Source organism: Ahaetulla prasina, chromosome 1 (genome assembly GCF_028640845.1).
Source record: "Ahaetulla prasina isolate Xishuangbanna chromosome 1, ASM2864084v1, whole genome shotgun sequence".
NCBI lineage: Eukaryota > Metazoa > Chordata > Lepidosauria > Squamata > Colubridae > Ahaetulla > Ahaetulla prasina.
In genome coordinates this window covers 58,913,430-58,928,824 of record NC_080539.1, presented here as the reverse complement: position 1 = coordinate 58,928,824, position 15,395 = coordinate 58,913,430, and the positions used below count along the sequence as shown (strand labels likewise).

Here is a 15,395-nt window from a genome sequence, read left to right as displayed (position 1 = left end):
CAGTAGTTTGTTTAATGCAAGTGTATTTTTTTTCAATTATTACATTGCTTAAAAGTCATTAGGATAATGGAGACTATCAGTGAAATACATTAGATATAGAATAATGACATAAGAATTGATCTGGATTTGGCAGGGAAGGAAAACACATATCTCCCTTTCTCTCTTGTCATATAATGGCAAAACCCAACTGAGATGATAGATAAAAGGGTTCTATAAACTTGATAGATATAAAATGTGCATGGTTTGTAGGCATATAGATTCCACACTATTGCCAAAATAATTGTTATGTTGATAAATATTTTTTGCCAGTTAATTATGTGAAACATTGCATATATAATTATATATTGTTATTATGCATGTAACAATAGCATTGATCCATCAATTGTTTACATGTAACATTTAGCGCATAAACACAAGAAGCTAACTCAGAATTGATTGAAACACTTATTTGCAACCACAGGTTTTAGCAAAGCTAAATCTGAAGACAAAGAAGGCCAAGGAAATTAACTGAAAACAAATTATGCCTGCTTTTGATTTAACCCATATCTGCTACAATATTGTTGCAGTTCCTAATTTTCTGAATCCTGTGATGTTGCGTCACACTAGATTCTCTCTTTCTTGTGGTTATGGGATGGCTTCATCCTAGCTTATTTGAGATAACCTTTGTGTGCCAACTACAAATGTGTTTTTCATCTGAGGAACACTTTGAAACTGTCCCCACATTAATTAGTGTTACAAGATTTAATTCTATCAAATTCTATCAAACTAAAGATAAAGAGAAGGAGAAAGGGAGAGATTGAATAGGGTGAAGAGAAGGATAGTTTTGAAACATTTTATGTGCCCTCTTTTTAATGGGGTCTATTGTCTCCTCAGTGTTCATTTGTAATACCAACATAGTGCGTAGTGCAGTATTCTTGCTTTTCAGCATAGCTGTAAGAAAAGGATGTTATGAATCTCCCACAAGAGAGGATACGTGTGTGTATGTGTATGCACACATAACACACATACGTGCAAATGAAATAAGAAAAAAAAATTCCTATTTATTTCTGTACAGATATTTATTAAGGACAACCTTAATATAGTGAAATGTCCTTTAGAGATAGGATTATCGAGTTGCTTAGTTTCCTGTGTTTGTTTGCTTGACTCTCCCCTGGTCTGGGCCTGGACCTTTTGAGATAGGATTTGTTATGATTAGTAATAGTCTCATCCATTAAGGTTAACCAGAGACCTCTTAAGATTTTTCTTATTAAAAGAGGGTGAAAAAAACTTTCTATTCCTTTCCCAACTAAGCCAGTGCACCTTAATGCAATGATGATATGTTAGACACAGCAGTTGTCAAAGCATCGTATTACAGTGATGCCATAATGACACCCTGTCTCTGTAAAGTAGTCATGTTTTCTCAAATCACACGTTGCACCGTTGATTTCTGACATGACACTTCATTCAGTCGCCTTCCTTTTTTTTCCGGCATTGCCATTCTTTGACAATAGCAGCTGGTGCCCATTTTCCCACTAAGTGATTCACATTTTGCCACTTTGCTAGAGTGCAATTAGCTGAAGCAGAAAAAAAAAAGAGTCATTGTAAAGTAGCTCAGCTGAGATTGTAACTCAACTCCATAACAAGAGCTGGCGAGTCAGTGCCTTGAGGTGAGCAGCATATTTGGGCAGAGGAAGCAACTTTGAGATTTTTTGCTTTTTCTCACAAGAAATGCAGTAATCACTCCCTTTGGGATTCTGGGATTCTTGTTCTGACCCAGAAGCAAGAAACAGACTCCTTGTCACAAAAAGACCCTCTTTATTTACCTCTTGTGAATTAATTGCATTCACCCACCGAAAAGTCCAGGCAAGAATTCTGCAAGGAGTTAACTGCAGTATTGGACCTTATCAGTTCCTTGCAATAATTGCAAGGCTGTGAGCTCCCAGCTGAAAGGCTGCAAATTAAGTTCTGGCAAGCAGTCTTGGTGGCATGAAACACAATGAGCAAAATCTTCAGAAATATGAACTGTTATCTCCTATCACTCCCCTTTCCTTCTATTTATTCCCCAGCCAGGGAGGGGCCATTCAGCATCCACATGTGCTTTGCTTCCTGAGTCGACTCCTTCTCGTCTGTTGTTCACTCTTCTAACTTTTCTGTGCATCTGGAACAGGCCCCAGCTGTTCTTCCTCCTCACTCATATCAGCCTTCAAAGGCAGCTGCCTCTCCGGTGGCTGGGAAATGTCGGACGGCCCTGGCTCTATCTCTGCGTCAGATGCAGAGCATCCATCAGCACTTTCCCCAGACTCCAGAACTGGCCCAAATTCCTCCCCAAACTCCTCATTGTCCGAATCTCTATGTTCTCATTCTTTGTTGACTTTATTTCCAAATATAAGTTACAAGTTCCAAAATGCTGCTAGAGCTGCCTCCTTCTCCTCCTCCTCCTCCTCTTCATTTGTGCAACAGAGATTTAAAATATATAGCCCATTTTCATTTACTTAATACTGATGTGTATGTATTTTATTAGATTAATTTGAGATTTAGTCATGCTGAGAGTACAGCCACTGAATTCTGGACCTATTTAGCTCCAACTGTTTTATGTCCACCTGATTTCAGTGAGATAACTATGGTGAGGCATTCATGCCTTTGTCATATCTTAGTTGGATTACTGTAGTGTGGTTATACAGGGTTACCTTTGAAGAATATTTAGAAGCTACTACTGGTACATGGGCCGTTCTGAAGGTCCCTAAGCTGACCCATGTAACACCGCTGTTAGGAAAGCTTCATTGATTGCCAGTTTGTCCAATTGAAGGTGTTGGTTAAAGTCCTTCACGGCATTGGACCAGGTTATCTGAGGTATTTTCTTACTCTAGTGGGATTCACCATTCCCACTCACACTGGCAGGAGAGGCCTCCTTTGGACCCAAATCTTAGCCAAAGAATTATGGCTAATGGAGAAAAAGAAAAAAGCCTTCTCTGCCTTGTTTCTCAGCAGAGGATGGAAGATTTTTCATCCAAAGGTGAGATTTGCCTTCACTCTTCTTAAAGACCTTAAAACCTGACTCTGCTAGTTGACTTAGGACCCTGATAGAGGCACACTATGCTGGAGGTGGTTGATTAAGAGACAGACAAAAGTCTATTCCTATACCATCCATACTCTTGGTATTAACTTTTTATTTAATTGTTGTTAACTTTAATACTGTTGAAGTTTTTATATGTATACATTTATACTAAATATAAACCACCTAGGTTTTTGCGGGGCAGTGAAATGAGTAGCATATAAATTTAATAACTAAATACTGTGTTTCCCCAGAAATAAGACCCTGTCTTATATTTTTTAAACCCTGAAATAAGCGCTTGGCCTTATTGCCATGCTCTCAAAAGTCCGATTGGTCTTATTATCAGGGGATGTCTTATTTTGGAGGAAACAGGGTATTAAATAAGTATAACCACCATTCTGGTAGTTCCACCACTCTTGTCTGGAAGAAAAATGAGATATTGAGTAAATAAGTAAAATGAATAGTTACTCTGTGGGTAACTAGATACTGGTCCAACTTATTTGGGCAAGATGAACTTAGGGTACATACGTGTACCATGACTGCTTTAATACATTTTAGAGATGCAAATGTATTCTGTATTGCTGGAGAAATCTCTAGCCCTAGAACTACTGGTAGATCCTGCTTCCTCTTCTTTTCCTCTCCTCCAAATTATTTTAGAGTCACCTTGTTGGGTGGCATTTAAATTAAATTATATATTAAAATAAATAAATAAAACATTTACTTAATTATATGACTGTTTTCTGTTCAAACTGAATACTGAAAGTGGCTTATCAAGCAAAACAGTACAATTTCCCATGACACCCTCCCCCCCGAAGACGATAGTAAAATTAGATTTTTGAGAGAAAATGGGGAAAAGCTGCATTTCATCATCTGGAACCAATGCAAAAGTAAGCTCTCCCTTGTACGCCTGATAGGAAAGGCTTCTAAAACCAAAGGCGTCTTCACAAGTGTCTTTCCTGCAAATCTGAATGTCCAGACCAGCTTGTAATGGAGTGGAGGGGGGACAGACGTAGTCTGTCAAAGTTAGACCTTAAACTATTGGGAGCTTTAAAGGTTAATACAACCATTTACATTGTAGAAGCGTGTAGTAATTCTGAGTGGCAATCAAGGATGGAACATATGCTTCTCTATTAGCATGGTTCATGAAGTCATCCCAGAAATCTCTTTCCAGAAATTCTGCAGTGACTATGGTAGTTAAATTTGTTCTTGTATCTCTTCCCATCTCTATTCAGACCATGAAAGCATCAGCTGCTTTTTAAACTCCTTCGCATTGGCAGAAGAAAGAAGACATAAATATAGTAAATAAGTTTAAAAATATATTAAATCCTTGCGTAGTTGTTAGTCTTATAGTATCAGATCCATGCTACTTTATTATGATAAAATTTATTAGGTAGTCCTTATTATCTGGCTGATGGCTGTCGGTACAAATTGCAAGTTAATTCTTTTAAGAGTCTGAAGGAAATCAGGTTATAGCTCACTATTAGAGCACATTCTTTATAACCAGACAGGCTCAGATTGAACTTTTGCCATCTCTCTCTATTGCCCAGCTACAATGCTGAAAAGAAGCTGATAGTCAGTACAGGTGAAAGTCAGTTAGAACATGATTCAAAATGTCCCCAAACAATCTTTAGAGATTAAAAAAAACAACCCTCCTTCCATATGCAAATCTTTTACTATATAAAATATGGCAAGGCTCAAATGGAAAATAGAACCTGGGGGGTGGGGGAGAATTAAAAGATAGTTTATAAAGGTAGTCCTTGACTTACAACCACAAGGGAGTCCAAAATTTCTGTTGGTAAGTGAGACATTTGTTAAGTGAGTTTTGTCCCACTCTACGGCCTTTCTTGCTGCAGTTGTTAAATGAATAACTGCAGTTGTTCGGTCAGTAGCACGGTTGTTAAGTAAATCTGGCATTCCCTTGACCTTGCTTATCAGAAGGTCACGAAAAGTGATCACATGACCCCAGGCCTGTCATAAAGATGACTTGATTACCAAATGTCTTTTTTATCATATGATCATGAGGATGCTACAATGGTTGTAGGTGAGAAAAACAATCATAAATCACTTTTTGCAGTGCCCTTGTAACTTTGAACAGTCACTAAACAAACTTTTGTAAACCAAGGAGTATCTTAATGCATTCTTGTTTTTACAAACATCTGTATTTTTGTGTTGTTAGTATAATCATGAAACCTGTTTAAAATGCTAAATATAAAGCTATATAAAGATAGGTTAACTCACATACTTTGTTTTCCCATAGATCTTCCCCAATGGCCTACAACATGTTCTCAGTTGTCTATTTTAAAGAAGCAAAATTAAAAGACCCAACAAGATACATCTTAGAAAACAAATTACATATACAAACACAACATTAAAATTCCCTGTTTCATACAGGAAGATTTTTTTTAAAAAAATTTTTTTGTTGAAATAGGTTGGAAATTTATTTTACTTACAAAATAACTCCAAAAATTTGACAGAATTATTCAAAAGTCTATTTCCTTGCTCCTTTGCTAGCAGAACAAAGGATTGGTTTTGATCCTTACAAGGTGTACCTAAAAGGTACACTCTATTACATAAAAATAATAATTTATTTTTATATTTATTTTATTTACATTTATTTTAAGAATAAATACTGTGCACTTAAATATGAGACATATAATTTCTCATTGTAAATGTTAACTACAAGTATATATTTTTATTAATCTGTGATCTAAACCCCCTTATAATAACAGTACAACGTAAAATTGACTACGGATGAAGATAAAGTCATCATTGTAAGAGTAGCTTTTTCTGAAAAGTGTTCTTTTTGAAATAAAGTTCTATTCACTATATTCCTCTTAGACTTAATATGAATTTTAGTGCCTCTAATTTTAGATTGAAGTGAAGTCTAGAATAAAAATCACTGACTGATGATTGAATTTAAAGACAGTTGTTAATATTTTAGACTTATATAAAAAAGGCTGCAGGAAATCTGGTAAAGAAAGGAAATAGGAATTAAAACTCTTTTGGGGGGAAGGTTAATAAGGCAACTTGAAATGTAATGAGTAAGTAATGATTAGGCAATAATTGCTCTGTTACAAAAATCTCTTTTACTTGTCACTACTGTACCTCTCATAACAAGCTCAAATAATGAATGCTAACAGGTTTATAGCCGAAACAGAATAGAAGTATTATCCATACCCAAGGTTGGGAATACACATATTAGTATTGTGTTAACTACTAGTAGTTGGCAATTGGAATGTTTTTTCTAACATTTATGGAAACTAAAAAGAGGGAAAAGTGCTAAATTAAGTTTCAGGGAGCAAGACAAAATTTTCAGCAGTGATGATTTTGAATTAAAATTCCCTTTTCTGTTGTTTTTATTTCCCTCCTTTTTATGTTAGTGACATACTTGTGCTACTGCTAGTACATTTCCACTGCCATTTATTCCTAGAGTGTCTTGGAGTGGTATAGTGTGATTAAGTTCATATATTGTACCGGGCCAAAATGTGGTTTCTTCGTATTGACCTAACTTGCGTGAATTGAATTAATGGTGGCTTATTGAATAATTCACAATAAAACTATATGGATACACCTAGTTTATATCTCCTGTAGCTGTATTATATATTTTCCTCTCCATTTCCCCCAGAATAATTGTCTGTCAGGCTGGGAGAAAGAGACTGGTCCAAAGTCACATAGCCAAGGAAATCCACAGAAAATCTTTGGACTAGTCACTCAGTCTCGACCTAACCTAGATCACAGGATGGTAGCTGTAGGGAAAAATATGAGAAGGAAGTACACCTAAGTAAAAGGCAGGATATAAATCGAATATATATACATACACAAATAATTATGATTAAGACATGGTTTATGTTTGGTTATAAGTAATGCAAAGCCACCAACCTCAGTAGTTAGGATTTAATATCTAACAAGTGGAATTTACAATTTTGCTGCTTTAATAGTGTTACCTGAATGGTAATGGACTTTCCAATGTAGCACTTTATTCCTTCAGTAGCCAGAGATAGATTTTTACCACAGATTGCTTCAAGGAATGTGTGTTACCTCTCTTTCCTGATCTTCTACAAGATGTGGTTGGTGTGATGATTAGAATGGCAAAGTGGAATTAGGTGGAGGAGTCAGATATAAATCTCCAGAATCAAACAATACGATATATAAAGTATATATTATGCAGTTTTTCTTCCAGTTTAATTTGCTCCAGTTAATTACATAATCTATTCCAGAGGACTGAGCACAAGATCTTTTCCTTATCCATTTTTTTTCAGGACAAAAGAAAAATCATCCTAAATGCCTTAAATCTTCATTCATAGCAAATCTTTTATTTTTTGAAAAAAAGCTATGTTTAATATGAAGGTTTTTTTTATAAGAAAAAAAACCTATGACTTCCTCAACATTTTAAAAAGTTTGTATTTTTTTCAAATCTAGAGAAATGTTATTCAGAGGCATCCAGCCCTTATAGTCAAGTTCTGTAATTACTAGATTGTGTGAAAATTATTTAATATTTTAATTATGGACATACCAAATCCTGTGTCAGAATGAAGACATAGACTTTTTGCTGATAGACAGCAAAAAGAAAGCCAAGCTTTAGTAGCCTAATATTTCATGCTGTATTCCAGATTGTAATGTATTTAAGAGCTGTCTAACAAGTATAAATTAATAAATTGGGTATTTTTTTAAAGACTCTACACTGAAAGGAATTCATAAGATTGAAGTAATTCAGTAGTGATCCATTTTCTTTCAGATGGTCCCAAGAAAAATGTTTGAGAATAAGAAAAAAGAACGAGGGATTTATTAATTATAGATATATTAATTACACTAGTCACCACAAAGTAGAAAATGGAAAGGAAACCTGACTGAATACAGTATATATATCTGAAACATTTATTCTCTTCAAATAGTGGAAAAGTATATTTTTGGCTGGGCTTTTTCCTTAGTTGAATATCATATTGATTATGTTCCTCATTATTAACATAATATTTGTCCAGGTAACTGATGATAAACTCTTTGATTAACAATCAGAATTTGCACTGACTTTGGATTTGAAAATCTACTCCAGCCTTTGCATCTTTATTGGAATCCTTAAGCAAAATCGGTACACCAGGTGCCATGTTCTTGCCCCATGTTATTTTTTCCTTTGCGGAAGAATGATTAAGGGGGATGTGGCAAATACTTGAAAATACTGTCAAGTATAGGCAATATAGAAGAAAATCAATATCACATCTCAGCTCAGCTCAGTGTTTTTCAGCTTTGGCTACTTTAAAATGGGTATACTTCAAGTTCCAGAATTTGCATTCAACATGGCTGAGTGGAGAATTCTAGGAATTGATGCCCACCCATCTTAAAGTTGCCAAGGTTGGGAAACACTGCTTTAGACAATAACCAGGCAAGTACAGAAAACATAGTCCTCTTGAGTTGTTGAATGTGTTTATTTCTTTACTGGAAATATTTAGAGCAGCATTTTATTAGTACTAACAAAATCTCTAAAATCTCTAAATGAACTTGCTAAAAAGTTATTTTCTTTTCCAAGTTCTTTGTTAGAAGATTGGGCAACAAGAAATCACTTTATTTCCTGTTAGAGTTCGTAAGATAAAAAACTGCTTCTCTTCTTAAGTTCTTCTCCAAGCTGAGGTAGTACATTTAGGCTACTGTAGTGCATATCTTTATCTCAAACTTTGATCTGTTGAGCTAGCAGGACTGCTAAATTATTAACTTAGTATATAGATGATAATAAATGTTTTATTAAATCTTGATTTAGCAAAGGAATATGAGAATTCTAACAAATTAATTTCAGTGATATTTGTTTTTGGAAAGGATATTGTGTTAAATATATTTCTTTGACTCTGCTGAAATAAACCAATACTTATGTAAAATATCACAACAAGAGATAGTTGGCTAATTGAGAAGATGGAACTAAAGTTCTGATAACGAAGACATTCATTGAAAACATTTCCTTTCCAAATTTGATTAAACATTCATATTTTTAAAAGGTAACATATTCTAGTTTGATAACAGATCAGGAAGCCTGTCAAGAACTCGGTCGATTTAGCCAAAAGTATTTTTTAACCTAAAATTTAGTATAAAAATGACATAGATGAATCAGTCAGATTGATATGTTCTTCAGGATTAGCAGCTATTTTTTTGTTGAATATTGACCCAACTGAAATTTACCTCTGTCATGAATGAAATAGATTTCGCTACATTCTTGAAAATCTTTCAAAGAGTACATTAGCATGGTGTTTGCCATGACAGCACTGTCTCTTCAGTTAAGAAGCACATAGCAATCAATCTGCCACTTAGCAGAATTTTTTTCCAGTTTTCACAGTCAGAAAATGTGCAAGTTCAGATGTTTTTTACTACTTTGAATACCTCCTTTTTAATAAGAAGAGATCAATGATCTTATCATCTGACAAGTAAAACTTCTGTTTCCCTCTTTCAACAACAACATTCTCTCCCCCCCGCCCCCAAATAGTCAAATATTAGCTTTCATGTCATATAGTCTTCCAGGTGTACTGGATGCTTACATTATTATTGATTAATCCTATGTACAACAGCTAAAATGTAATTGCAGACAAAGCTTATGAATTATTCCATTTAGATTTTGTGAAACAGAAATCAAGCTTAATTATCCACTGTAATCTGAGATAAAAGATCTCTTTATAAGTTTCTTTAAATTTGATTTATTCCTTCATACTGAGATTCAATCAATACAAAATGTACAGTCATGCTTTAGGAAACTTGCTGACAAAAAAGAATTTACTGAGCAAAATATTCATCTGATAGATACAGAAACAATTTTGATGTTCTTTGTTTTTATTGTTACCAGAGGGGATAAATGTGTTGTCATAGGGGAAAGAAGTTCTAAGAACAATTTGGGAGTGAATTCATTTATTACTGCATATGACAATTTTAGAATTTGGAGAGCTGATTTAAAAGAAATATATTGTATTATATATTTTATAATTTTTGTCTACAGCCAGTTTGAGTGCTATAGCTCTGTCATGCACTTATGCTGATTACCTTCATGTAAAACAAGAGGTATTGACTAATGAATGAAGGATGTACAGTCTTTAGCTCTTGCAGCACACATTTAAAGATCATTGTCTTTAATGCACAGAAACCTCTTTCTCTCCCATTCTCTTTACAATGCAGGCTTCTTTGCAGAATGTCAAGCAAGGATCGACACATTGATTCTAGCTGTTCGTCATATATCAAGACGGAACCATCAAGCCCCGCCTCCTTGACGGACAGCATCAACCATCATAGCCCTGGTGGCTCCTCTGACGCCAGTGGAAGCTACAGTTCAACCATGAATGGACATCAGAATGGGTTAGATTCACCACCACTCTACTCTTCAGCCCCAGGTCTTGGGGGTAATGGGTCTGTCAGGAAACGATACGATGATTGCTCCAGTACCATTGCTGAAGATTCACAAACCAAATGTGAATACATGCTGAACTCAATGCCCAAAAGATTGTGTTTGGTTTGTGGTGATATTGCATCAGGGTATCACTATGGTGTGGCTTCATGTGAGGCCTGCAAGGCTTTCTTCAAGAGGACAATTCAAGGTCAGTGCTCGATTATCCTTTTTCTCAGCTGAAGAAAACCATGGCACAATTCTGTCTCTTCTCCCCCCTCCCTTTGTTTTCTATGGAACCATTTTGTACAACTTGATTGGATCAAATCATGCTTGTGCTAGGATCCAGTACAGTCTGTTGATATGGTTATGTGAGTGAAGGCTGCACAGTTAGGTTGCCAGTTTTTATTTCGATATAAAATTTTAGATTAATATGTTTTACCCATAGAAGCCTCTTTCTTTCTTACCAGTCTTTTTTGGATGTGGGAGACTTCCTTTACAAAACTTAAGACAACTTTCCAGAAGTACCCTCTGTCATGCATATCATAGCCTTTATTTTGTCATGTGTATGTGTGTGTGTGTGTGTTTTAAAAGCATATTTTAAAGCATCTTATAAAACAATAAGATGACCAGCTCCAAAATACATTTTATAATTTAACACATTAATGTACTTCTTTGATGCTAATTTAGCAAATAAGCCTTGTAAGTAATTTTTACATATTTTAGCTAAATTTTAAAATATTTGTAATGATTGCTGTTCTACTATTACAGCTGATATTCTTGCACACTGTGCTACATTCATTGTCATTGTTCATTCATCCATTGTCTTCATTTTCACAAGACGTTAAGCTTTAAATCATACTTTATAAAGCGTAATCATTAGGATCATATAACCCACTAAGTCAAAATCAAATAAGGTATGCTATAGCTTATCACATACTGTATGAATCAGGTTATTGTGTGATTTCTTATGTTTTATTTATAAGGTAATTTCATGTCCTACCTTAAGTAGTTCTGTTTATAGAAATGGTACAGCTTGAGTATTAAAGGCTATGATGGGATCAACCATTTTTTTGGCTCTTGTACCATCAAGCAATTATGCTAGCTCAGACATTTTATAAGTAAAAGAGCAGAAATATTGTGATAATTCAGGCAAGTTCTTATGTGAAATTGCCAAAAATCACAAGGCAACAATTACAGGAGCTTTTATTGAAATCTCATGAAATTTGACAGAATAACGGAGTTGGGAGGTACCTTGGATGTCTTCTAGTCCAAGTCCCTGCTCAAGAAGGAGACCTTATACCAGGGTTATCAAACTCTCAGCCCACAGGCTGGATACACCACGTGCTGGCCACACCCATGCCTGGTTTAGCAAATGGGGGGAAAGTTGTGATACGTCATGTGACAATGCCATGATGACGCAAGTTTGACACCCCTGCCTTATACCATTCCGGACAAATGGCTATCCAGTCTCTTCTTAAAAGCTTCCAGTGATGGAGCACCCACAACTTCTGAAGGCAAGCTGCTCCACTGGTTAATTGTTCTCACTGCTAGAAAATTTCTCTTTTCTTCTAGGTTGCTTCTCTCCTTGATTAATTTCCATCCATTGTTTCTTGTTTTGCCTTCTAGTGCTTTGGAAAATAGATTGATTGACCCCCTCTTCTTTGTGGCAGCCCTCAAATATTGGAACACTGCTATCATGTCACCCCTATTCCTTCTTTTCACTAGAAATACCCTATTCCTCCAACCGTTCTTCATATGTTTTAGCCTCTAGCCCTCTAATTATCTGTGTTGTTCTTTTCTACACTGTTTCCAGAGTCACAACATCTTTTTTATAATATGGTGACCAAAACTGGATACAGTATTATAAGTGTGGTCTTACTAAGGCTTTATAGAGTGGTACAAATACTATTTATTTCTCCCCTAGATCTTTTCGCATCGTCAGGTAAGATAGATTTTGGATTGTTGTGCAGGCTCCTTAAGGATATTATGCGTTACTCTAGGTTATAAAAATGAATTTTTATTGAATAAATAAACCAATAATAAGTTCCCATCTGAAATATGTAGAGTTTTAGTTTAGTTTCTTCCTGCTTCAATGCTTAGGACATGATTACTAATGAAAACTACTGCTCTCTGCTTAGTTATAAAATAACAGTAACAAGAAAGAAAATGTTCACCAGCCTTCCATAAAGACCCGGATGCATATTGCCAAGACTACTCTATATCTTTATTGTATATCAAAAAATGGTAATGTGTACATTACTTGAAAACTTCTTAGCTAGCGTTCTGAATGGTCATTCAGAATTTAAACCTGGTCAGCTCTCACACCCTTCATGTTCTCTTTCAGTGCCACTGTCACAGAAGAGAAAAAAAAAGATTTCCTTTTATCTCTAGCTCTCATAATGTCTGTTGATAATACGTACTAGGTTACATTCTCCGCATTCCTGCTGTCCCATTTTGGTAAGCCTACCAAGTTAGGCTAGAATTTTCCAGCCACTAATCATAAATTGACAGTCTAATACACATTTATAGATTCCAATATATCTATTGTATAATTATACAGTTAAAAAAGAACCCCAAAGTCGTCAGATTGTTTTTAATAATCTATCAGGCATTAACCCAGAAAAATAACAGAATAAACCTCAAAACAAAAGAAATATTGGGAAACTTCCTTAAGACTATTTGCCCATCTAAGCTAGTATTATTTACTCTGACTGGCAACAGTTATCCAGGGGCTCATGGAAAGATCTGCCATCAGCTGCTACCTGACACTTTTAGCTACAGATGCTATGCATTGAACCTGGGACTTTATGAATGCAGAACATATGTTCTGTCATTGAGCTACGATTTCTCCCCGCTAAGCTGCAGAAAATCCCTGCAGAGAACATGTTGCTCCTGATAATTCAAGCAGAGGCATCAAAAATAAAACAGAGCACAAAACAGGTCACAATCCAAATCCAAATCCAAACTGGTCTGGATAAGATTTCTTTGCAGTTCTAAAACTAAAAGCCAACGACCATGTAGCACTGAAAATTCATTCAAGACTTCTCGGAGAAACATCTGCCTAGTTATTCTAGACAGAGTTTTGATCTTCAGTGGTAGAAACAATAGCATTGTGATTAGAGGCTTGAGCCCAAATTATAGCATGCTAAATGCAGAATAACATGAAACATATTGAATTCTCATTTTTTTATGGATAAAAGTTGTGTTCAATAAAGATTATGCGTAGAATCTTTACTTCTTGTATTTATGGATAGATTTTTTAAAAGCGTGGGATTATACTATTGTTTTATAGTTTGGGGCATAAGGTGAAAAAGATAGTTGAATCATCTGTTTGTTATTCCTATTTAACTAATGTGTATGTGTGTGAGAGTGAGTGAGTGGGGGGGGAGGGAGGGAGGGAGAGAGAGAGAGAGAGAGAGAGAGACCGCTCAGGATTGAAATGTGCAGCCTTGATGCTCTTTGAACCTGGTTGATTGCTCACAGACATTAACCGGTATGATGATCTTTAGCTGGACAATGAAACTTCAGCAAGCAAACAACCAAGTTCAGAGAGCATTAAGGATCCCATCAAAGGTCATTTGTTTCTTGAGTTGTAATAGTTTCTGCCAAATTAATTGCCTGGATCTGGTCAACTTTTGTTTCTCTGAAAACAAAAGCAATGAACCAGATTAACTATGACCTATCATAACAGCAAAAAGAGTGACTATTTCAAGGCCACCTGAAGTTGCATGCTTTAACCCAAAAGTCCTATAGGCAATATATTATGCTCCTTTCGCTTTCTGCATCTATTTCCATGATTTTTAATCCCATTTATTCAAAATGCATTGCTACTCCTCTCAATTTATATCTTACCCCAAACTATGATGACTTCACATCATAGAAAAGTGAAAACTAGCAAGTTCTAAAAATAGTGCATTGATTTTTAGAGCTTGTCAATTTTATCTGTATTCAGTGGAAACTTGAAAAATGGCATGTTTTAAATAAAGAAGTAAATAAAATTCAAAATTTCTCTTTACAGGCAGTAAGCATAAAACATAATGCCCTAGAATTATAACAGAGAAAGATGTCCCTATATTACAGAATGCTAATTACATAGAATTAGCTCTGCCTAATTAAGTGAGCCTTGAACTTATGACCTTTTATGTTGTAGTGACCAGTTAAAGTTGACAGTAGTTTCAGTAGCAAATCATGATACAGGTATATTCTAGTTCATGGGCATGTCAAAAGACTAATTAGATAGAACCAATGGTGGGATTCAAATAATGTAGCAACTGGTTCTTTGCCCTAATGATCAGCTGGGTAGGCATGGCTCGGTGGTCAAGTGACCGTGTGGACGTGGCCAACTCAACGTCACTCACATCGATGGACGCTTCGCCTTAGCTGTTGCAATGTAATAAGGGTTAACCAGAGAGGCAGTTTCTGGAAGCAGGGCAATAAAGATTAGGCTAGAAAAACACCAGAATGTTCCTTCCTGCCTTCCTTACAGGATTAGCCCTGTAAAGTGGAAAAAAACCAAAACAAGATTTCCTCCAACAACTGACTCTCCGAACTGCTTAGAAAGTTAACAACCGGTTCTCCCAAATAGGTGCGAACCATCTGAATCCCACCATTGGATAGAACTAACAGAGTGATCAATAATTAGCGAAATAACCTTGTATCATGAAAGCCAGTGCATACGTTTATATACCATGTAATGTGCCAAATGGAACAGTTCTCATGGCAGACTTAACATCTGATTGTCTAATCAGCCTCTTAAATGTCATGGTAGCTTGTTCCTACTTTTGCCAGATGCTCTAAAACCAATCTATAGTCGATTGGCCAAGTTGGTGTGTGTGTGTGTTGGTGTGTGTGTGAGAGTGAGACAGAAAGAATGGACAAGTCTTCCCCAATCTAGTTTCATCTAGATATATTGCACACTTTTTATGCTGGATGAATTGGTGTGATGGAATGTGCAGCTGGAGAAGGAATGGGTGAGAATGTCAGCAATACATGGCTTCCCGGGAGGCAGAACAT

At 35.7% G+C, this 15,395-nt stretch overlaps 1 protein-coding gene across 6 annotated transcripts in view; it reads left to right on the top strand.

Annotated features, from left to right (window-relative positions):
• ESRRG (estrogen related receptor gamma) overlaps positions 1 to 15,395 on the top strand; it is a 545,400-nt gene that overhangs the window by 373,158 nt on the left and 156,847 nt on the right. For all 6 annotated transcript variants that reach the window (XM_058165416.1, XM_058165411.1, XM_058165414.1 and 3 more), the window contains one exon: positions 10,175 to 10,590. In XM_058165416.1, the coding sequence (XP_058021399.1) occupies positions 10,175 to 10,590 (416 nt within the window). The remainder of the gene's footprint in view (positions 1 to 10,174; positions 10,591 to 15,395) is intronic.